Source organism: Gadus macrocephalus, chromosome 2, assembly GCF_031168955.1.
Source record: "Gadus macrocephalus chromosome 2, ASM3116895v1".
In the NCBI taxonomy this organism is placed as follows: domain Eukaryota; kingdom Metazoa; phylum Chordata; class Actinopteri; order Gadiformes; family Gadidae; genus Gadus; species Gadus macrocephalus.
The window spans coordinates 12,829,893-12,853,164 of NC_082383.1; the positions used below are offsets into that span (position 1 = coordinate 12,829,893).

The 23,272-nt window shown below is 41.9% G+C and overlaps 2 protein-coding genes across 5 annotated transcripts; one reads left to right on the plus strand and one right to left on the minus strand.

Annotated features, from left to right (window-relative positions):
* On the minus strand, nt 1–18,611 carry LOC132449864 (TOM1-like protein 2). 4 transcript variants are annotated; one of them, XM_060041706.1, is made up of 16 exons: nt 18,463–18,611; nt 13,907–13,991; nt 12,882–12,960; nt 12,390–12,539; nt 10,785–10,919; nt 10,362–10,550; nt 9,949–10,065; nt 8,730–8,863; nt 8,101–8,143; nt 6,993–7,170; nt 6,475–6,589; nt 5,863–5,941; nt 5,021–5,095; nt 2,318–2,377; nt 1,670–1,706; nt 1–1,347 (listed from the first exon to the last, which is right to left on the minus strand). In XM_060041706.1, the coding sequence occupies exons 1-16, from the start codon at nt 18,548–18,550 to the stop codon at nt 1,199–1,201; spliced, it is 1,713 nt and encodes a 570-aa protein (XP_059897689.1). In that variant the 5' UTR covers nt 18,551–18,611; the 3' UTR covers nt 1–1,198. The 4 variants fall into 4 exon arrangements, with proteins under 4 accessions (XP_059897689.1, XP_059897709.1, XP_059897698.1 ...); XM_060041726.1 differs by lacking the exon at nt 5,021–5,095; XM_060041715.1 differs by lacking the exon at nt 2,318–2,377.
* Nucleotides 18,612–19,059: 448 nt separating this feature from the next.
* Nucleotides 19,060–23,125, plus strand: drc3 (dynein regulatory complex subunit 3). The gene is made up of 12 exons (XM_060041760.1): nt 19,060–19,401; nt 19,488–19,604; nt 19,728–19,894; nt 20,003–20,149; nt 20,408–20,527; nt 20,621–20,731; nt 21,017–21,193; nt 21,465–21,596; nt 21,896–21,966; nt 22,091–22,214; nt 22,695–22,826; nt 22,918–23,125. Exons 1-12 carry the CDS (start codon nt 19,242–19,244, stop codon nt 23,020–23,022), a joined length of 1,563 nt encoding a protein of 520 aa, XP_059897743.1. The 5' UTR covers nt 19,060–19,241; the 3' UTR covers nt 23,023–23,125.
* Nucleotides 23,126–23,272: the final 147 nt, after the last annotated feature.

Sequence of the window (23,272 nt, forward strand, 5' to 3'; positions counted from 1 at the left end):
CAATATATATATATATATACAGAAACCAATCCTACAATTGTGTCATTCTAAACCCCCTTTCGAACTCAATATCTTCGCCACTATTTTTTGGGATTTTAATGAATTGCTAAAAAGGTGTTATGGTAAATTTGTAAAAGTTGTTTCCATCTAGCTATACACCTGCGTTTGGTATAGTTTAACATGAATGCAGTCAAACAAAAATGTGCAAAATTATGTAAATTAGGACTATTTACCACCCACTAGAAAAATAGTAACCATCTTGTAAACACAAATAGCTGTAAAGTGCACAAAATAGTGTATTAGGAAGGAAAGTGGTTGTGCTATTGTCAAAATTATAAGTGCTAAATGATATTATTTGTCCATTAAGCAACAATGTTTCTCGGAATGGCTTTTTCACACCAGCTTGATGGTGATGTTCTTTTTTAGTCATTGTAATAACCCTTAGAAGGAATCTTGACTAAACGTGTCCCTTTCCTTCCCATAAGCAGGTGCCTTGTGGCCATTTAGTTTTGTTGTCTCTTGGACTCAAAGGAAAGGCAACCGACGTTCTCACGCACACAAATGCTTTCGATATTATCTTTGATTTAGCTAGCGGTTTTAGCCTAGGCAGAAAAATTAGCTTTTCTCAGCACAACAGGAACTGACCATGGAAACAAATAATTTTCAATGATGAACAACCACTCAGTGTTATTATATTGTTCTACACAGCAAAAAACGAAAGAAAAATGTATTATTCAATTATTTAAATTCTTAGAAACCATAGGCCATCATTCTAGCTTTCTGGATCAAATCATTTGGCTTGAAAGCCGGCCATGCAGAAAGGGTTCTCATTTATCCTTGCTACTAGGCTATCAATATAAAAGAGACAGTGCCATAGCATGTGTTCTTCTGAAACAAAGCTAACAGGCTAGCTAGAATACTCGTCTTTGGTGGTACATTACAGAGGACTAAGAAGGGCTACTAAGAGAAGCCACACAGACACACAAAAACATCAAACAAAAAAATACAGTAATACAAGACATGGCAAGCATGTTTGTCTCTGAATTACAACACTGGTAATCAGATGACAAGGCTACAGACAATACATCTGTTGCAACGTCACCCAGGGGCAGCAAATTAAATGGACGTTGGGGTTCTTGGAAAGGACATTGCTTGCGGTGCTTCCAGACTAGGAGGAGAAAAACGGGCAGGTGAGAGTCTACAGGGCAAAGAGGGCGTCCTCCGTCCGCTCTGCCTTCTTGTGGGAGCCGCTAGTAGCCCCGACGGGGGGCCCTGGTCTGCCTCTTAGTGGGGGAGAGGGTCCAGAATCTCCCACCTTGGCTCGATCCTCTAGGAACTTATCAAACTCTGGCGGAGACAAAATAAATAATAAAATGCCATCAGTGATCCATCGCTAGGATTAAAGGAATAATTCACGTTAATATAATATATAAACATCTATTTACTCTTGAATTATTCTGAATATTCTATAACATTTCGATATTACTAGTGCTACACTTTCCTGTTTTATCTGGGGAAGTACACAGAGACTGCCCAACCTACGCAAAAGTTATTTTTTGACACATTTTTAAGCTCATAGTTGATTTACTTTTAGTGAGACTTATTCCTTTAATTATTTATTTATTTATAAATAATAAAGCTCTAGGTGATGCGACAACAAAATTAATACCTTCACTGGTGACTCCTTCCTCTGCGCCATCTCCTTTCTAGTTCAAAGAAGAAAAGAGGCATAAGTCCAAAGAAGCCAAAGCAAACAGCTACTAATCAAAACCCATTATAACTAATTGTTGTAGGAACATCCACACCACTGTGTAATCAATACTTTGGTAGGATCATAACACATTAGTGGGTTTCACACAGGGTAAGGTCACAGCCTCAAAACGTGCCTTTTTACATCATCATTCACACAGAATCCAGGAGGAGTTGTCATAAAAACAGTGGATCTTTAGAGCAAATAACACCTCAAACCACATTTACAATATTAGTTTTACAAAGCTTCTAAGCAAATCAATATTTGAAGTGACATGTTATTAGGCATACATGTGATACACGACATAGACCCCACACATATGTCAAGTTACTGGCTAAATTACAGAAGTTTAGGGGAACACACACGCAAATAAGGGATGAGAAAGTTGAGGTGAAAAAATAACAAACACCCAAAACCTAGTTGCATGCGTTTGAAAAAACAAACACAAACGTCACTCAATCAAACCCCCAAGAAAAACCAAACAAGAAAAAATGATATAGACATACACGCATGTGGGGAGGGAAAATGGTGGTGGGAAAAATATAGAAATCAATGTAAAAATCTCACCACATCCGCACAGAGCCATTCCTCTATGTCATCCATGACAGAGGACTGCGATACAGGGATCTATGAAGAAGGGCCAAGGACCCAACCAAATGGCCAGACAAAACACAACGACGGAATGACGGCCCCAATAGCACAAAACAACAAATAAAACAAACACAAATCATGTTTTTATGAAATGAACAGTAATCGCCGAAGAGAAAGATGCCACAAAAAAAGGAAACACATTTCGTAGAGCAATTCTTTTTTTAAAAAACACAAGTTTAGAGTCCTCCTTTCTCTATTAAACTCCATTGAGTTCACTGGGTTATGTGAATGAATTGCACTAGAAAGGGTTACCAGCTGTGGACCTAAATGACATGGCAGCGCTAATTATCTCATGATTAGTTCATTAGGAACCCGTTGTTTCGCCATTAAGGGATTGAAAGGGGGAAAAGGTAGGAACACGAGGGCCCTGGACATTTTACTGCAATGGAGCCTGCACTGCACACACGCTCGAGCCTGTGATGATGTATGCCATGTAGTGCGCGCATGCGCGCACACACACACACACACACACACACACACACACACACACACACACACACACACACACACACACACACACACACACACACACACACACACACACACACACACACACACACACACAGGAGGGGAGAAGAGCAAACTTATGTGGAAAGATGTTAGGACATATCCTGTATAAATATTCCATTCCGTTACAAGATCATGAAAAGCAAAATGATGCAGTTTTTATTACCTTTCCGTGGAAAAATTAGACATGCCATTTTTAAAAATGTGGCGCAGTCCAGAGTCCATGTTTGATTTTATATCTAATGTTTAGTAGAACCCTCCTTCTGAGGACCCCTGATACACAATACGTGTTTGGGGTTTCCCCTTGAGATCACAGCCATACACTAACATCATCAGTTAGAATAAGGGTCACTCATAAAATGCATTGTGATAACATAGATAAGTGGGCCACAATAAATATATTATGGTGCGTTTTATTATCCAATCCGTCTCGGAGTCCGAGGACGTTGCCTAGCGACAAGCATGAACACGCCCCTTTTCCTCGGACGGCGAACTTGCTTGCTCGGATGAACTCAGAGGATGCCGAGCCAGAATTCAAGATGGCTGCGTTTGTTTTCATTGTGTTTGGACCGCTTTGGTGGTTTAAATGGCAATTTCAATCACTCGTATTACTGCAAAACCTTACTGCATTTGTATCTCTGCCTATGGCCTATAGTCTACTTATTTTGCCTGGTACTCTGCAAATGCTACCACGACAACAGCTTTCCGGGTGGATCCCATGTTTTTCTCCAACGACTTTATTATAAAACGCTTGAAGTGTGGGCGTGACGTCACATCCGAGGTCCGAGTCGGTTTGCAGAGAATACTAAAACGCACCATTAGTCAAGAGAACCCCTATTGAAATATTGCATACATATGACACTTGTGTTAATGTTTGCTACAGTTAAAATGTCTTAATTATTTCACTATTATTAGATTATTAATTCACTTTTTAGAAGGGGACTTCTGAGCTAGCTAGTGGTGAGTAAATTAGGAGAATACTCTCTAGGAAGCTGTGCAATTTAGATAATGTATGTGATAGAAAATGTATCGCCAGAAATACAAACTACCCCAGAAAAGCCGCAAACCAGCACGTATGGGCATAAACGGGGAAACCCTGGGCCCATCGACTACTGGTTTGGGACTTAAGTGTCGAACAAGTGTTATACCTTTCTACAACGTTTTAGTCTAAGATATGATAAAGGGCGGCATGTGATCGAAACCCCAAAAAATTACTTCTGGGGAAAAATTCAATCCATAAAGTGCAGGGGGTGAGAGTGAAAACCAAAATAAAATGAAGAAGAACCAACAGTAGATAAGACAGTCGGGATCGCCTTACACCCACCACTGGGGAAGTGAAGCCCATAGGCACCATATTTTATGCGCCCAGAAAATAGAGGCACATGAACATAAATTTTGCTATCGGCTATGCAAGGTGTTTCTAGAGTTATGGTACCTTCTCATAACACAATCACAACATGATATTTTCATTTGATTACCAAAATTGCTAACCCTCCCCTCCTCCTAGAAACAACATTTCTGTATGTAAGTCTCTAGCTAGTTAGCATTTTCGACCTTACAATCACATTCAGATTATTAGGCATACATTTGACAGCTTTAAGAATGTTTATTTGTAGAAGGCATTCAGATCCCCATGAGCCTCTATCAACCCACCCAGGTGAAATTTGAAAAGGCTTCAGCTCTTGGACTGTACTAAGTAGGCATTTTAGAATGGACCTAAGCCAAAGTACAAAGTGTACAAGGTGTGCGTGCTTAAGTGATCCACATAGCTCAAGAGGTAGAGCTAGGCATTCAAAATGCCACAAGACTGCCATGCTAAGACTGTATGCACTCACGGTAAGATGCTTTGGATAAAACAAGCATCCACCAAATTGCACATCTATAAATAAGAGTATGGATTCACCTTGAGAGGTCTGACCATTCTACTGTTGGCAGAACTTGGCCTATTAGGGGTAGGAACTGGAGATGGTAGGAGCGCTGGATGAGTATTAACAGGGGATGTGAGTGAAGATGTGGTAGCAATAGTTGGCATTACAAGGGGGGGGGGGGAGGGGCAGTAGCTGGGGATGGGATTGGATGGAGGAGGTCACACTAACGGGATGGGGTCCTCACCATTCCTTGGGTAATAAGCCAGCTGTCTATGGGCAGCTCCTGCTCTGCTGGATTTTCATCCCCTTTTAACCTCAGCTGAATCAACAACAAAACAACAGCATAGCATAAGAACCAGAAGACCGGTGAGTGAGGCGGAGGGGATGCCTGATGTGCAAAAGAAGAATGTCATTCAGAGAAGTTGAGGAGTCAGGAGACCGGGACTGAGTGAGGTCAAGAAAAAAAAGATAAGAAGAAAGAATAATTGAAACATTCTTTCAAACCTTTTCCGAGATGGATAGATGAAAGATATACACATACATGTAAGTATGTTTGTATGTGTAGTTAATAAAACAAAACAAATATATATTGCGTACATTGTAATAGTTGTGCCAACAGCCGGGGGCTTGTGTCGGGGAACACACTGATGAAACCAGCATGCATGTGTTTATGCTTTTGTTCCCAGCGCAAACATTTCAGTTCGCTGCATGCGTCAAAAAAAATTGGATTAAGAAGGTCAGGTGACAGAAACAATTCACAGGACCCAGATAAGTGTGAAAGCACCATTGTTACGGAACGAATCTGCTAAGAACTTACTTTACTTTATGAAAAAAAGCAAAGTTGTGTATATATCTATATCCCGAGTTGCCACGGCGCTACAGGATCAATCCCGATTAAAACACCTAAACAAAACTCCAGCGCCAGTGGTTTAGTGAGGTCACGCCCCCAGCAGCACAGGTTGGACCTTCACATGCATGATGATCACTGGAACTGTGCATGGGGAAGTCATGGGATGTACCTGGAGAACACTACACAGAAGAGGCATATATCCAGCATCACCCCACCCCATAGAGACTCAGACTCACCACTCCTCCGGTGTTCTGCTGTCTGACGTCCAGAGCCGAGGCCAGGCCCCCCAGGGCTTGAGGGTCTTCATACTTTACACTAAAAACACACAGCAGGGCACATTGGTCAGGGCAGTTATTCAATGTGATCACAGGGTTCTCCCCAAGCAACAGACAAATACAAATAAGGCCTATCGCGATGCTGACATCATAAACGCTTTGATTGGTTAAAACATGTTGAATTTCAGCGTTTCAAAAAGCAAAACTACACTAGCATGAATAAGTGCTGTATGGAGGTCAGTTGCTTTCGGTTCCACTCCTGGTCCGATTAAGATACAGCAGATCTTCAATATAAAGCCGGTCGCAAACTAGACAAGCCCCAGAGGTTGTGGTACAAGTAAGGGAATTAAGGGAAGGGTATTCCATTATTAAATATTATCCACATAAAAAAAGCAGGTATGGGTCTGGCATCTTGAGTCAATCACTTTACCAACAGTAGTATGTGCTGTGAGGCTTTTCCCCAAAAGCCTAAGGGATGTGTGAACGGTGCGTTTAACTCATGAGTCCTGGTGAATGGGTGCATCTTTTTCCAGAAAACACAGGTGTGTTTGTTTTTCCCAATACACTGCTTACTTCTTGCGCTGGTCGGCCAGCGAGCTACCTCGGGTCTGGGCGAACATGTCGAAGTCATCGGGGTTCCGGCAGGAGATGGCGGACAGGGCGCTGCCAACGCTGTCCGTACCAACATCTAGAGGAGGAAGGAAGGAGGCAGATGAGCTGACTCAGAACTCTGACTGTGCGTTTGTGTAGGGGCGGTCCATATGGACACCTTATGTCTACAACACGTGCTTTCATGGTCAATGGATTGTCTGTCAGCGTAGTCATGTCCAGCTGTGTCCATTTCCAAGTGGCATCCATTTTTCTACATTAACCCCAAAAGCAGCAGCACGCTCCGGGTGTAGAGAGGTAGTTTTTCATAGATAAGGCAACGGGGGAATTGAGGCTGTGTGTGTGTGTGTGTGTGTGTGTGTGTGTGTGTGTGTGTGTGTGTGTGTGTGTGTGTGTGTGTGTGTGTGTGTGTGTGTGTGTGTGTGTGTGTGTGTGTGTGTGTGTGTGTGTGTGTGTGTGTGTGTGTGAGTCCGCACACTTACTGAGTCCGCCCTGGGCTGAAGATAGGGTGGAGTTGGTGGGGGGGTGGTGGGGAGGGGAGGCGGCAGCCCCCATGAGGGTGGAGGCGGGAGAGGGGCCGGCAGTGGCCCTAGGGGTGACCACTGCGGGGGAGCCGGGGCCCAGGTCTATCAGGTTGTCCTCTGGGGCCTCACCCAACATCTGGGAGAGAGGATGGGAACTTAGTCACTTGAGGACAAAGAGTTCTTTGATTTAATGGAGCCTGATCATGAAGCGACCAATGTTTGGGACTTATATGTCCTATTGCAGGCACAAACATAAAAAGATACAAACACAAACCAAAATGGGGTTCTCATGGTCAATTTTCTTTTAAATATTATTAGAAATATTATATTATTAATTGTGATTTGATTCTAGCTTATATTATTTGTGCGTGACACTGGCCACACAGATTGCTATGTAAGGGTTGGTGTTTGGTCTTGATTTTGAAGTCTCTCTCCTTCTCTTATGTGTGAACAGAAATCAAAATCCATTGATGTTCATCTTAAGAAACTTAAAGAATACATCTACATTTTGTATAGTCACTACTCTCAATGTATGAGCCAGTGGGGGCACAACGATGCCTGCAGGTGGACCGCAGACAAGGGGGTTCGTGCACACACACACACACACACACACACACACACACACACACACACACACACACACACACACACACACACACACACACACACACACACACACACACACACACACACACACACGTTGCTAGTGCAACTGGCAGAAGTTTTCTGTAAAAAGCAGGTGAATGATCTTCTCCTGGGTTAATACGCTTAAGCGTGAAGCTGTGCATGAAAGCCATGTTTTGCAAGGTAACATCGGGGTGCCTTGTTGCATTCAATGTGTTAAAAATTTCAACAGATCAACATTTTACTGCCAATCATTGTGCGTTAAGCCAATATTCAAACAAATATTCCAGTTAAACAAATATGGGCGATTATGATTTGCATGAAAGCGGCATTTTTGAATATGGCTGCATTAATTCAATAGACCATGGAAAATGACCAACATTCAATGTTTTTTTTCACTCAATCAATAAAGTATCATTTTTGTGGTGTTTTTTGTACTCACTCCATTGTTCTTTCCAGTTCTACCCAACCGGTACCTTTCATATCTGTGAAACAACAAAACAATTGGCCACAACAATTATCAGTTCCTATGAGTTGTATCTTTTTTAAGACAGAAGGCAGTTTTATTTCCCTTATACAAAGGATTTAGAGGGCCGACTGTTGAACTTGTGCATTTGTAAACAAATGCCAACGTTTGCAGACTGTTCCCCCATGGAAAAGCAGCGATATTCAAATAATATTGCCAAGATGTCCATGATGTACGACTGCCCACCAAGACTGAAAATATTTAAAACTCCATTATCATCAGTTAAAGTATAATTTGCCATCTACCTACCAGTGTCCATTTTATCCTGATGCATCCATTATAACAGAAAACATCTGCATATGACTACATTACCGTAAAGCGTGTCATTTCTACATATAGATAACTCCTAAAGCCAACTGGCCGTGTTTTCATTTCAATTATTTTTATTTGAACATGGTTTCAACTATTCACAGGAGGTGTGCGCGTGTGTGTGTGTGTGTGTGTGTGTGTGTGTGTGTGTGTGTGTGTGTGTGTGTGTGTGTGTGTGTGTGTGTGTGTGTGTGTGTGTGTGTGTGTGTGTGTGTGTGTGTGTGTGTGTGTGAGACCTCTCGTAGCGTAGGAAGATGTTGTTGAGGTCATCGTTGACATGCAGCAGTTCCTCGGTCATCTCCTCGTTGGAGACCCTGGAGATCAGCTCCACTACCCGCTGCTGCATCGCCCTGCATGTCCTGTTCAGCTCCTACACACACACACACACTTTATTCCTGTCATATAATGACCGCCGGTCAACATGGCGCACTACTCTGTGCAGCTCATTAAATGAATAGGCTGAGGAGGCAGAGCACATTCAAGGACATGATGGCTGAAGGAAGACCGAAACACTCATCCTATTGGTGGGATGGTCTGAACAGCTACCAAGAGAGATACATCTACATCATTGATACAATACTTTCCAATTCTCTGAATTCACACATTGATAGTAGCTATTGAACTATAGGTTTAAACATTACAGTTCTGCTAAAGAATGTGTAAGAATAGTTTAAAACGTATGTTGCTTTCCCATCTTGACAATCTACTTTAAACGCAAATGAAGGATTTAGCTTGAGCGGAATACCTTATGAGCCAAGATTTTTGGTGCCACTGCTTAAAAGTCAGTAGTAGAAATTCCACCAAACATTGTGGGTGAGGTACTCCTACAATAACTGGAGACACTACTCCCCCTAGTGGCAGCAAATAAATCAAAGTGGACCAAACTATAAAATAACACTTTCAACATCCACCTTTTTTCTAAGGGAGACAGAAAACAGTGCACTACCCCTCAGACACCTAGGGTCTGAATCATCATCTTCTGAGTGAACACCTCATTATTTATTAAGTTGTAATTTATTAAATTGTGCTTACTAAAGGCAAAAGTATACTACTCCGACTCTGTAATCCGTAATCCGACTCCGTAACTACGGAGACACCTCGAGCATTCGCAGTTCTCCGTCGGGATGTCGGATAAGCGTTGAGCTTTTCTAGCTTTTCAAATCTTATCTGTTCTTTTATTGGTCCTTAATGTGCAACGTAAACAATGTACAAAGTAAATAATGTTCAAAGTCAAACCGGAGAAGTGATTCCGGAAATGGTTTTGTTAGTGGACCAATCACAGCCCTTGCAGTGTCCGTTGCGTCGACGGGTAGCCGAAATATTGGATGCGCACGTAAGCTACTGAGAGGGTCTCCGACAGGGTCTCCGGCTATGGAGAGTGCTCTCGGTGTCTACGTACAGCCTGTTACGGAGGACTCTAAACCGGCCTTTAGTGGTTATTTATTGGTTATTAACCTGCAGCAGCTCCAGATCGGAGGAGTCTTCCTGCCCAGGAACCATCTCCGTCAACATCTCAGACATGACTTTGGTGTTTCCTCTCACAACGTCAAGCTCACTGCGCAGCTGGGCGATCTGGAGGGGAAGAGAGGGGGTCAAAGGTCACTCTCAGCTTCATGCGCTCCAAAGAGAATTCAGTTTCTAATAAGCAGACACGTGCTCATTTGTGCAATCGTTTGAAACGGTAACCCGTTATCATACGCAAGCGTCGACGTACGTAAGATCTTAATGCATATTACTGGCTACAACCAGACTGTTATAGTGACTAACCACTGTGAGAATACGACACACCATCCACTACACTTTCAAGACTCTTCCTGTCTAGCAGGAACAAAGTTCAAAGCGTTTGTTGTCATTCCAGTGTGGCCCACCTGCTCAGGGTTGGCAGTGATGGGGCCCGAGACGTCGGGGACGTGGGGGATCTGCGACGGAGAGGTGTCGGCCGTGGGGGGGACAGGGACGGGTCTCGGAAGGGCGGCGGTGGCGGGGATTGCGAGGGCGATGGGGGTCACGGTGGGGGCTCTGTACTTCAGGACCGCCGGGTCCACCTCAGGGATGCCCTGGAAGTGGAGAAAACCATGAAGTCAGGGGTCATGAGAGCGTAGGAGGCTAGGAGGTTCTACTCCCAGCCCAAAAAATAAAAGAGTACGGTCCCCAATGTAGACAGCCTACCTGTAGGCGTCATTGAGCAAGATACCCCCTGATACCTCTGAATTCATGCGAGTCACCAAAGGGTCTGCTACTCTAAATGACTAGAGAGCCAGTTCTCTGTGAGTGAGTGAATGCGTGTTCACCCTCTGTGGCGTGTGTATGGGGGACAGGGCGTCCAGGTCGGCCATGGGGAACTCAACCCCTTTCCTCTTCAGTTCCTCGTAGATGTGGACTACACCCGTCAGGTCAGGGCTGCTTCTGAAGGCGTCTGCCCACGCCTTAATGTCACACACACACACACACACACACACACACACACACACACACACACACACACACACACACACACACACACACACACACACACACACACACACACTTAAACTTCAAATAAGAAAAAGGGAGGTCTATTGTTTTCAGCACAACATTGTCATATTGTACTAATATGATGTACAAAAATAAAATGTATCCAATATTCCTCCATTCACCCTCATTCAACCTCATAGCATGGCTTCGTCAGCATCAGTTTGTACAAAACAATGTCATACCAAAACAGACCCAGCAGGTCCCAAGTTCAAACCGAAAATGAAATGTGATGCTCATTAAATTAAATGTGTGCCATGTGGCTCCATGCTACCAAATAAAGCATCCAACTGAGCCTCATAAATAATAGAGAGAGCGAGAGAGAGAGACAATACGAGAGAGAATAAAAGCATGGTGGCGAGGGTAGGCTAGGGTAACATCATCATCAAGACTAAGGGAGAGCCGTAGGAAAAGAAGGTAGGTAGATTTGGACAGCATGTGTTGCCTTAGGCTGCCAGGTAAACAGATACCAAGCAGGAATCAGCTATGAACATCAGGGGCGGAGGGAGTGCTGCACTCACACAGTTTGGGACGACCAGAGAAGTGGCCTGGGATTACTGATCACTTTGTTAAGAAGCTTTGAATACATTGCATAAGCAATGTTGGAGGGTGATATCATAGTCAATACGACGTCATCTAGCCTAGAAGCTCCCACTGGAGCTACAGGACAACACCCTGTTACACTGAGATGCAAATACATTTTCGTCCAGTCGATGTTGGGAGTGTCTGTCACAGACGTCAAACAAATAAATTAAGTAATCCTGTCGGTGATGAACTAGAAGTGGCAGAGGGAAGTTACTCCACACCACTCAACCCTTTTGAATTAAATCATTTAACGGATGGAGGCCTGACAGATCTTGCAATATATATTATGAAGGGAGGACCCCAATGTCCGTCCAGCCCTCTACTTGCTATTTAATTACATGGGCCTAAAAATATAGTAACCAGTATCAAATCATTTGACCTTCTTATTCAAACTAATCTGGAATCCAGCAGTCCTACTTAGTAGTAGAATAACGGTTGAGAGCCTGGAGCGGAACAACTGAAAGGGTCTTATTTATGCCTTGTTTCTCATTGCGTAGGTCTATTTCTACAATGACCAGTCTACACTGTGTGGATATGAAACCTATAGTATACTATACTGAAACTGATACTAACTATACTATAGACACTTTTTTAAAGTTTACTACTGCTGGCATAGTTTGTCTTCAACAATGACACACTGAGAGTTCCCCACCTCTATCAACATGATCGGTCAAAATAAATATGAAGCGAAATAAATTGAGATGCCCCATTCACTCAGATTTGATCCCATCTGCCATCTGAAGCTAATAAGAGTCCGATTTGTTAGACTAAATACAAGCCAACTTAGCCAGTCGGTCTACCTGGATGAGAGCAAGTACTTTTTCTTGAACGATGGTTGGGGGATTGGTCTTAGGGGAGATGATCTTGACCAGCACGCCGTCGATGAAGTCCCTGGTGGCCACGTGCACGTGGAACCTGTGGCCGCAGTTCTTCACGCACGTCTCTAGCACCTAGCGAGGGGATGGCGAGGGAGAGAAGCAGCGATGAATGGAAGTGGTGGAAGGAAATGACGATCCAGAGGGTCTTCCACGGTATCTTACAATACTGTGTGCGGGTTTGTTTTGAAATGCAAAACAAAAGCACAGCTTTGACAGCTTCAGGGTGAAAAACAAGAAAGAAAAGAACGTCAGGATGGAGAAGATGAGTGGAGATGAATACACTTGGTGGGGCAACGCATCTTCCGTGGTTAGCATTCCTGGATGGCCGATAAAGCAGTTTTTCTCTCTCTTTGCAGGCCTTTAATGAAATATTCAGTGTGATTACCACAGTAACCAATCGATTCCATATCTCACCGTGAGTGCGAGCATCACCTCTCTGAAGTTCCTGTTCCCACTCAGCCTCTTCTTCAGGGCCCGCATGGCATCTTTAGGCCTGGGGGGGGGGGGGGGCACAGGGAGTTAGGAAACCTGGCTCAGCGTGCAAGGTGGAGCTACTTTTCTTCAGAACTTTGCTGGAATGAATGACTCTCAGTGGCACGGCAGCAGCTGTCCGTCTGTCTCGACGGCATAAATCTTGCGGCGCTGGACGAGGACGACAGCGCCACAGCAGCACAGTTGGTCTGCCCATCTGTTAGCCACTCTCTCTCCCCATCCATCTCCCTCTCTCTTTCTGAGGTTCCTTCCATCAGTTATTCCCAAGGCAAGTTCAAAGCTAATCATGTATAAAGAGCTCAGGTTAGCCCACGTTATGCCCACACGCCTGGACTGCAGATGAGACGCATGCATGTGAAAGTCTGCATGCTTGCATCTGTGAGTGTTCCTGCTTATGTAAGTGTGTGTATGTGCATGAGTACATGTATGCCATCATACTGACATACTTTTTTTAGTGAGTGAGTGTGAGACAGTGTAAGAGAGAGCGAGAATCTATGCAAGGTTCCGAAAGGAGTGGGTATGCTCGTGGGCATGAGGAATCTGAGAGAGAGCGAGAGAGTGAGAGAGACATGGCACACACAGTACGATCTCTTTGGGTGTCATCAAGTAGCACATGTCAATTATATGCTGACTATACAGTTGCTTGCACTCTGTTTGTGTGTATACGTGTATGTGTGTGATCAGTTATCAAGTAGAAAGTAGCAGTGCAGCAGATTTGAAGTAAAAACTAGGTTAAACCAATTGTATCTCATTAGTTTATGCGTCTCACAACAACAAAGTCATCAGGGGTGGCTGTGTGTGTGTGTGTGTGTGTGTGTGTGTGTGTGTGTGTGTGTGTGTGTGTGTGTGTGTGTGTGTGTGTGTGTGTGTGTGTGTGTGTGTGTGTGTGTGTGTGTGTGTGTGTGTGTGTGTGTGTGTGTGTGTGTGTGTGTGTGTGTACGTCTCACCCCTCCTCTGTCTCATTAATGATGTCACAGATCTCCATATTGAGGGTCCAGTCCTCGTTTTGCAGCCCTCCGTCCGTTGCCCGCTCTGGGCAAAGACAACAAGCAGAACCACAGTTATGTATGAATAGTCAACCATTTAGATCAGGGTGTTTGAGGTTCTGCACCAGGCCTTTTTGTCTGATCATCGCTTATGCATTCAGTATTTCAGACTGTGGATCTGTTTTATGAGCCAAAATATAATACTGCCAGTTTAGTTCTGACGCTAGATATGTAAATGGCCAATAGAACAAATTTGCCTTCTACCCAAACCTCAATGTTTCCAAAAAAAGACCTCATTCGTACTTGACCCAGAACTACTCTATAAAGATGTAGGCTTATAGCCTATGTTTCAGCTAAGTCAAAATAACAATTGGAGTAAATAGCATTGCTTTGCGAGTCACACAAACTTTGATAGAATTAAAGCTGAGAGTGCTGTATCGGTGTTTCTTAGCAGCACTGTGATAACAATCCGATGACAGATCAGATTCTCAAGAGCATTTTCGTCAGAGCCAAACTGTTTATCAATTGGTTGCCAGATATGAGTCAAAGGCATGAATAACAACACTGCGGAGATTGTTGGAAGGCTAATGTTATATGCCACTTAAAATGAAATATTAATTTGAAACAAACAAAAAACACACTTGACCACTTTCTGATCAAACTCTGATCAAAGAATGGAGAGAATGGCTGTGATTGAGATGTTGTGACTGACTCCCTGTGACCGACTGATACTGCCCACGAATTGATTTACATTCACCAGCCCATTGTGGAGCGTGGACAGAGTGTTGCTGCCCTGCAGCCCCCAGGGCGAGGGCCAGTACAAAATGGCTGCAGAACAGCAGACCTCTTTATGGGCTCTGAATGGAATGGAGCACAACTACACACAGACTTATAGATGCCTTACTGAACCAAGCAACATACCTCTGTGCACCTCTAAAATGGCTCTGATTTGAAATGATTGGATACAGTTTAAAATAAGGCATTTTAAACTGTAAACGTCTTGATTAGATTACAAACAAATCAGGGCTGCATAGCATACATAAACAGGTCTACCAGAATAATAATCACATGATATGGCAAATCTCTGACCAATAACAAATCATCCATTACAAATCAAACATGTTCTCCAAGGCGAACGTAGTAGATACCTCCAAGGCTTTTATCCAAATGTTTCGATGAGTAACACTGGTTTGAAAGCATTATCCAGCAACTTCCAACTAGGAATATCCCAAGTAATCTTCTCAAGCGGATTGTCAGGTAGAAGTGGGGACAGAGAGGGCGGGATGGGGGGGTAGTATAGTGTTGTGGCTAGAAGGCATCATGTTAGTCTTTGCCGAATGTGTCCACAGTTTACCTGTAGGCATCCTTGAGCAAGAGGCCTTAGGCCTTTCTGCTCCTTAACAACGTTCATCTCACTTCACTGCAAGTTGCATTGGTTAAGAATACTGTTAAATTATTAAATAGGAACCAGTAAGATAAGGAAACTCTGAACAGCATCACTGACACAGTGCAGAGCTGTGTTCTGTGAAATGATGGGGTTTTAACAGAGTGGATTTCTGAACGTGCTAGCCTGTTCTTTGTTCACTGTCCCACTCCTGGGAAAGGACGCCCAACTAGTCAAGCAAGGCGGGTCACATGGGTGTAAAGGGTGCTAGAGTGTGCCATCCTCCGTCAACAAAGCCACGAATCCCCATCCAATCCCACCACCTCTGCCTCCTCCCTGTCTTCTCTTAATAACCCAACCTCTCTTTTTCTTTAGTTTGTTACTGAAATAGTTGTGAATCAACCATTCAGAAAGTGGATGCCATCCTACAAAATCAGAACAGGGATGAAAAAAGGATGATGAATATTTTCCCTTCTGAAAGGGAATGTTGTATATACATTCCTTTTAACAGTCAATATTTTGCTATAGTCCTTGCAAGTGCCGTTGTCACAGGGCCATCTTGTATGACTTGGCACTTAAGCAGCTTGTCAGTGGGTGACAATGAGGGCACATCCTGTCCAGGGCCACACTGAATGGCCGCTTCTGAATACCAAAGACACAACACTGTCTCTCCCCCCCCCCCCCCCCCCCATAGAGATGAGTCATGACCCCCCCCCCCCCCCCCCCCCCCAGCCAGGGTCCTGATGACTAACAGATATTGAGGGATTTTGTAGCTCGCCTTATTCCGTAAAAAACATTCAAAAAGTTACACATTCTAGATAAAAATGTACTGAACCACTCATTGATTTCCATGCAAATTTATTTGGAGCATTCCAGGTATCATGTTGTCTGTCCTGATAAATTTGGTGGCTGGTTATTCATGAATTAGCCTTACCCAACAAGTGCAACTGTAAACAATGGCATCTCTGAATACCTCACAGTTAATCCATTTACATTCGTATTTTTATTGGATGAATCATGTAAACTCAATATGTGGGACACTGTCAATCTCATGGCTGATGAAGCACACTGACCTTTCTCAGACACCACTCAAATAACAACCGGTGATCAAAATGTGCCACATTGCAAATCCTAAATGTGAACAAGATACTGTGATAGGAGAGTTTCCTCATCAAATCACTGCGTACATACTTTATACATTGCATCATGGGTCGTGCAAATGTGCAAATGTGGTCGATGGTGTTTGGATGTGGTCGATAGTGTTTAAATGTGGTCGATAGGGTTTACATGTTTAAATGTGGTCGATAGTGTTTAATTGTGGTCGATAGTGTTTAATTGTGGTCGATAGGGTTTACATGTTTAAATGTGGTCGATAGTGTTTATATATGGTCGATAGGGTTTACATGTGGTCGATAGGGTTTACATGTGGTCCATAGTGTTTAAATGTGGTCCATAGTGTTTAAATGTGGGCGATAGTGTTTAAATGTGGGCGATAGTGTTTAAATGTGGGCGATAGTGTTTAAATGTGTTCGATAGGGTTTACGTGTGGTCCATAGTGTTTAAATGTGGGCGATAGTGTTTAAATGTGGGCGATAGTGTTTACATGTGGTCGATAGTGTTTACATGTGGTCGATAGTGTTTAAATGTGGTCGATAGTGTTTAAATGTGGTCGACAGTGTTTAAATATGGTCGATAGTGTTTAAATATGTTCTTTTCCCTCACTCTCACCTCATCCCTAACTCTCCACCTCAAGCTGGTGTGTAGTGAGCGTTCTGGCACTGATTGGCTGCCGTGCATCACCCAAGTGGGTGCTACATATTGGTGGTGGTTAGTGAGGTCCCCCCTTCACTTTAGGCGTCTTTGAGTGTTATTAATTATTCTTATTCTTCATGTTTAACCTCTGTTTTCCTTTTATTCCTAGTCTGTTTTACATCGTTTTGAATGATGACTATATGCTCTGTAAGGTGACCTTGGGTGTCTTGAAAGGCGCCTCTAAATTAAATGTATTATTATTATTATCACTAGTAACCAGACAACAGCTGAGGATTTTCTGCTTCATGTGGTATGCCTTACATCATTTACAAGACACAACTTATGCATAATTTCTACCAGCAGCTTAGAAACATGCTAAACGGTGAACAATAATAGTAAAAAATATTCAATGTGAAGTTACCATGTGGTTGAATTATCATCAACCATATTTTGCAAACATATTCAGCACACCTAAAATTGCGATGACAAATCGGTGCCAAGAAGCCTAGCGTTTGAAACAGCCTGGCTGAGTACTTCCAATTCAAAACACAGGAAATACTACATGAAAAGAGCTCCAGAATACACTTCAAGTTTGTTTAAACAAATTCACACACCTTACCCAAAAATAGTAAAAAAGGAAGAACCAAGGGATCTCAAATAACAATTACAACATCTTTACAGACATTTAAACAGAAGGAATATAGGGCAGACCCCAGCCAATGCACATCATGGCTGACCAACCTTATCCCTGTGAGAATATATGGAGGCAGGGAGATTAAACGTTACTAGCTTTTATACAAATAGATTTATTGTGAGATTACCAGAATACCCCAGAGTCTTCGTGACATAATTTACCATAATCGAATTATGGTTAAAGTTCTAGACAGCCTTAAAGATAAAAAAAAATGCAGTTTTATGAAAGTTATTGGATGCGAGGGAAATATTTGAAATACTCCGGTCCAAAAACAACCCAGGTAATATGTTTGCCGGTTTTTTTTCCTAGACTGTATTATGTTGAATACATAGCTTTACTCATAGGCTTAATCCCCATAAAGACAATAAACAATGTAAACTTGTGCAGTCATGATGTTTAACAACGTCTCTGGAATAAGTTACAATAACAAACCATTGCGCAACAAACGAATACAACTTATCGGGCTAGTGTCCACATTATAATAAATACATTACTAATGTTTAATTGCTAATCAACAAAAAATATAAGGGCAACCATTTGCATCTAGCTAGCCGACGGTCGTTAGCAGAAATAGCAGAGTACCGCTAGCTTTGATGTTGCCTTCTTAGCATCCTTTTATTTTACTCCGTTTTGCCTCCCGGCATTCAGGCATCGCAAAGTTTACTCATGAAATTGTCCTTATCTTACCTATACATTGGCCCACAGGAGTGCTGTACGGATTGCCCAGTAAAAAGTCCATCTTGACAACAAACAATCCGTCTGGGAATGACAGCATCTGAGGTGAAGACGATATACTAGTCCCACCCTCATTGTTGCTATTGGCAGAACACTCTTAAAGTTGAATATGGCATACTTAGACAAATGCCGGGTAATTATCAAATTGTTAAGCACATTTTTACTTTTGATTTTATGTAGTCTATGTATTCTATATTATTAGGACTACATATATTGCTACACTACAAACGATTCTAACCTAATCTGGCGATATACAGGTACACGCATTTTTTTGCATTCGACTTTTGGAACTAAAGTTAGTATAAACTGAAACATGACCCGGTACTATACTTAAAAAAACTAATAAAAAAATATACTGCGTCGATTACAATACCATTACTCGATATATAGACCTATAGATTTTTCCTAATCGTATACGCTGTAGACATTTCATTTTTTATTTGATTGTATTATTTCCGTTTTGTTCAAGGCAGCCATTAACATCTCAATAAAAAGTTCTCAACATTCCATCTATTGAATGCAGTTTAGACCAGAGCTATAGTTTAGACGTATCCTGTTGCTAAGCAACAGATACACACATCAGGTTGCGAATGAGACGTTGAACCCTGGCGAGTGTAGAGAAAAGATTTTGAATTGTTAGTGTAATCAGTATAGTGTGTACAGTAACAGATTTAATAGCAGATAGAGTTGACACGATTTTAGCCCTAATCAAGTCAAAACAAGGCGCAAAAATGATCAGGCTTTACGGTAAAGTGGAGCAGAGTGTGATGGACGAGAAGATACTGCAGGAAGCAGTAGAAGAGCAGGGCCCAAAAGAAGAGGCAGGGCAGATCTCCAAGGAAGAGGGCATATCATTCAATGCGGTCCTCCAACTTCGCCTGGAATACAAAAGTAAGTAAATGCAGATTAAATAAGGAATATAGGCTATAGTAAGTGTCCATTTGGGTTGAGGTTACAGTATTATTATTTTTTTACAGACATCCTTAAGATCGAGCATTTATGGGAGTTCACATCCCTTACTAAACTGCAACTGAATAACAACCTCATACAGAAGATTGAGGGACTAGCCAATCTTACAAATATAAAATGGCTTGGTAAGATATAAACATCTAAGTATTTGTAATTTAATTTATAGAATTCTAAACCAAAATAGATATAATCAATGCCTACATTTTGAATAACTGTAGACCTATACATGTTCCCAATGGCTCTGCCAGATCTGTCATTCAACAACATAGAGAAGATAGAAGGTTTGGAGACCTTAACGAAACTGGAAGATCTGACTTTTTACAACAACAAGATATCCTGCATCGAGAACATGGACACACTCAACAACTTAACCTTCTTCGCCATTGGAAACAACTGCCTTGGCCAGTTAGACAACGTAAAGAACATAATCTGACATGTGATGAGTGCATGTTTATAGACCTTCTCGAGATTAAATTATCAAACATGGCCTAGGTGATTATACATATATATGTTTATTCCCTAGGTAATCTATCTGAGAAGGTTTAAGAACCTGCATACCCTCAACCTTGCTGGAAACCCTCTTGCTCAAGAAGCAAACTACAAACTCTTCATCGCTGCTTACCTTTCAGATTTAGCGTATCTGGATTCCAGGTTACTAAATGGAGAAACTGTAAGTAGTAAATGTTGTTGTGCATTGTCATACACTGTGGTGAGGTAAATATACAGAAATCCCCAAAACAGCAAATCGGCTGTTTGATTCAGGAGTTTATAATGGGCCTTATTCACTAGTAGTGCCCTTATAAACTAACTGGGAATGAATGTAGAAACACACAAAAAGGCTGTACACAGTGAAAATAATTTGAAATCAGTTCTGAATTGACTGCACCTCTGTTGGATTTATATTCCCCTATGTATTTTCTCTTTACAGAAGAAGCAAGCTTTTGCAAAATACCAATATGCCATCGAAGAGATACGACACAATGAGTTGCAGACACTCAAGGCCACAGAAGCTGAACAGAAACGGCAAGAAGAATTACAACAACACCAGGTCAAGTCATCTATATGCAAATATGATCCATTGTCTAGCCCTACATTCTCCATTGAAACTTTAATGTTGAACTGTCTTGCTCTGGGTTTTCAGGAGGCCTTTGTGGAGAACCTTAATGGATCCGAACTGTTTGACAGCATGTTCGCCCAAGACCCAGAAGCACAGAAACTTAACCAGCTGCCTGGAGTGGCAGACCTAGTACAGACATATCTTTTATTCATTAACTTGATTGAAATGTATGCCACTTAAAATTAGTTGGTGATTATGTCGGATAATATAAATATGTATTTATGTTTTAATTGTTTTTCACTTAACATTTAATTTGGTTTAACACTCATTTATTGAATCAAATTATAGCACTGTATGTCTTATTCAATTATTTCTACTTGTTTCATCTAATTTGTTTAGATTTGAAATATTGAACGTATTTGACCCTCCTGACGTCCAGCTTGCTGTAGCTTAGTTTGCTCCTTGACTTACATTCTCCTTACGTTCAAGCCCCAGCTGGTGGGTCTGTGCATACAAATGTTCGAAAGCGGCTTCGCTGAGCAGAAGCTGAGAGAGGCGGAGGTCAAGGCTTTCTTGGAAGTTCTTCAAGAGGCTGTGAGGGAAAAGCAGCAGAGATCAGCACAACTGGTCTCAGATTTTGAGAAGCACCGGAAGAAGGTCGGCTATCCATCCAGATGCACTTGAAGATTCATTATAGTCTTTTACATTTGTTTAAATCACACATTAAGGGCAGACCATGTGTAAAGGCCACATGGTCTGAAAATTGATGGATTATCTCTTGCTTTAAATAGTTACACCCAGGTTGATCACTTTTCTTTCTGAATCTGATCTAGATCATAAGTCCCAGTAGGTCACCATCTCTTTAAAAAAAAATATATAAGGACATTGTAAAGGTTTATACCTTTTATACCAACCCACCTCTATCTAGAGGATATTAGATTTGAAGCAGGTTGAGGATGCGGCCAAGGAGGAAGCTCAAGTGAACCAGTACATGACGGAGATCAAGACACTCTGTGACAGCTGTCTGCTCCTGGAGCTGCAGCTAGTGGACCAGCTGGAGGTTGGTTGGTTTTTGTACGGGAAGGACAGTGGAGCTCCAATAGTTCAGAAAGTAGCACTGATATTTTATCTTTTTTTTTTATGTGAGGTACGGAGGAATATAGTGAGATGTTTGAGAAAGCTACGGGGAATGGGACTTGAATATGAGCTGTATCTAAACATTTGTCAACATATTATTATTATTATCTTATTTTTGATAAAAGTAGGCTGTACTACCTAAGGCCAATAACAAAACAGGCTTATCAAATATTATGATATTTTACATTTAATATTATTTGTTATTTGCCATTTCTGTTGCAGGAGATTATTAAAGACTTCGAGAGAAACATCACAGACATGGTTGGCAGCTTCATTGAAACAGTTCAAGGCATATATCCTTTTCATACTATAGTCCACAGTAATCCTCATTATGCACCAGCACCACTGGTGAACCGAGCCGATCTTCTGAGTTAGTGCTCAAAGTCAGATTGGCTGGTTTCTTTGATCAATAAACACATTCGCCCAGTGTCGGGATCTGGAGAACCACCTTCACGAGGAGATCAAAGACATCGCCATGGCAACCTTGGAGAAGGTCGCCAAGAACGAGGTGGAGGACAACCTGCCTGACGATGTTAGAGCGGTCAGTGTTTTACATTGTGCTAATGGTCAGTTCCTGACAATGTAGAAATCAGACATCAACATATTCATTTATTCATCTAAAGATTCACATCTAAAGTCTGAATCAAATGTTGGTGAACCAGCGTTTCACTTTCTTTTGCTTCATATTTGTTTTGACCATTCATTTTGCTGAAGGCGGGATCTGCAAGTACATAATTGGCAAAACTAGAAAAAAAACAAAAAACAGTAGTAGGCCTAATCTGTAAAGAAGCTTCCCTAAACACTGTGGACTATGGCCACTCAAGAAAAGCACGTATCATATCACCTTTTGAAACTTTCATTTTTCATTTTTTGGAATGGTCAGTAGTTTACCACAGAGTAGTGATGTTGTCGTCACAGTAGTGGTGACCACAACACTGTAAATAGTGTTTTGTAACATAAAACCAGTAGTAGGCCTACTACTTCCTCCCAGCAAGACACCACCTATTTGTGTCCCCTGCAGTTATTTGTAGACAAAGAAACCGTCATGAATGCAGTAGGCGCGTCTCATGACTCCCACATGTTGAGGATTGACAATCGAGAGGACAAGCTGGTGACACGCATCAACGCCTGGATGATGAACCTTATTAAAAAGGTACTATTAGATCATAATTTTTTTAAATAATTGAAAAGTTCAGTTCAATAGGAATGAATGATAATTTGTTTCTGTTTGTGCGTGACTGAAGATCCAGGATGAAGAAGTATGGAGGAATCGCAAGTGCATTTCAGAAATCCAGTATTTCATACAACATCTGAGAAATCAGCTGGAGGAGGTGCTGCACCAAGAGTAGCAAGGCAATCAGGATCGAAGTGCTCTACCACTGTGTTTGACCACTCTTTAGTTAGTAAAGATTGCATTGCTAGTATATATTTCAATAAATTATGTCTTCTGCATTTTTCATATTTCTTAATAAAATATAATACTAATACATTTGAAAATAAAGCTTTGGTTTAGTTAACGTTTTTATAAAAAAAAAAGGATCAATATAACGAACGCACAGATGTGACTCACGGGAAACTATCCAATGAGGATCTTGCTCG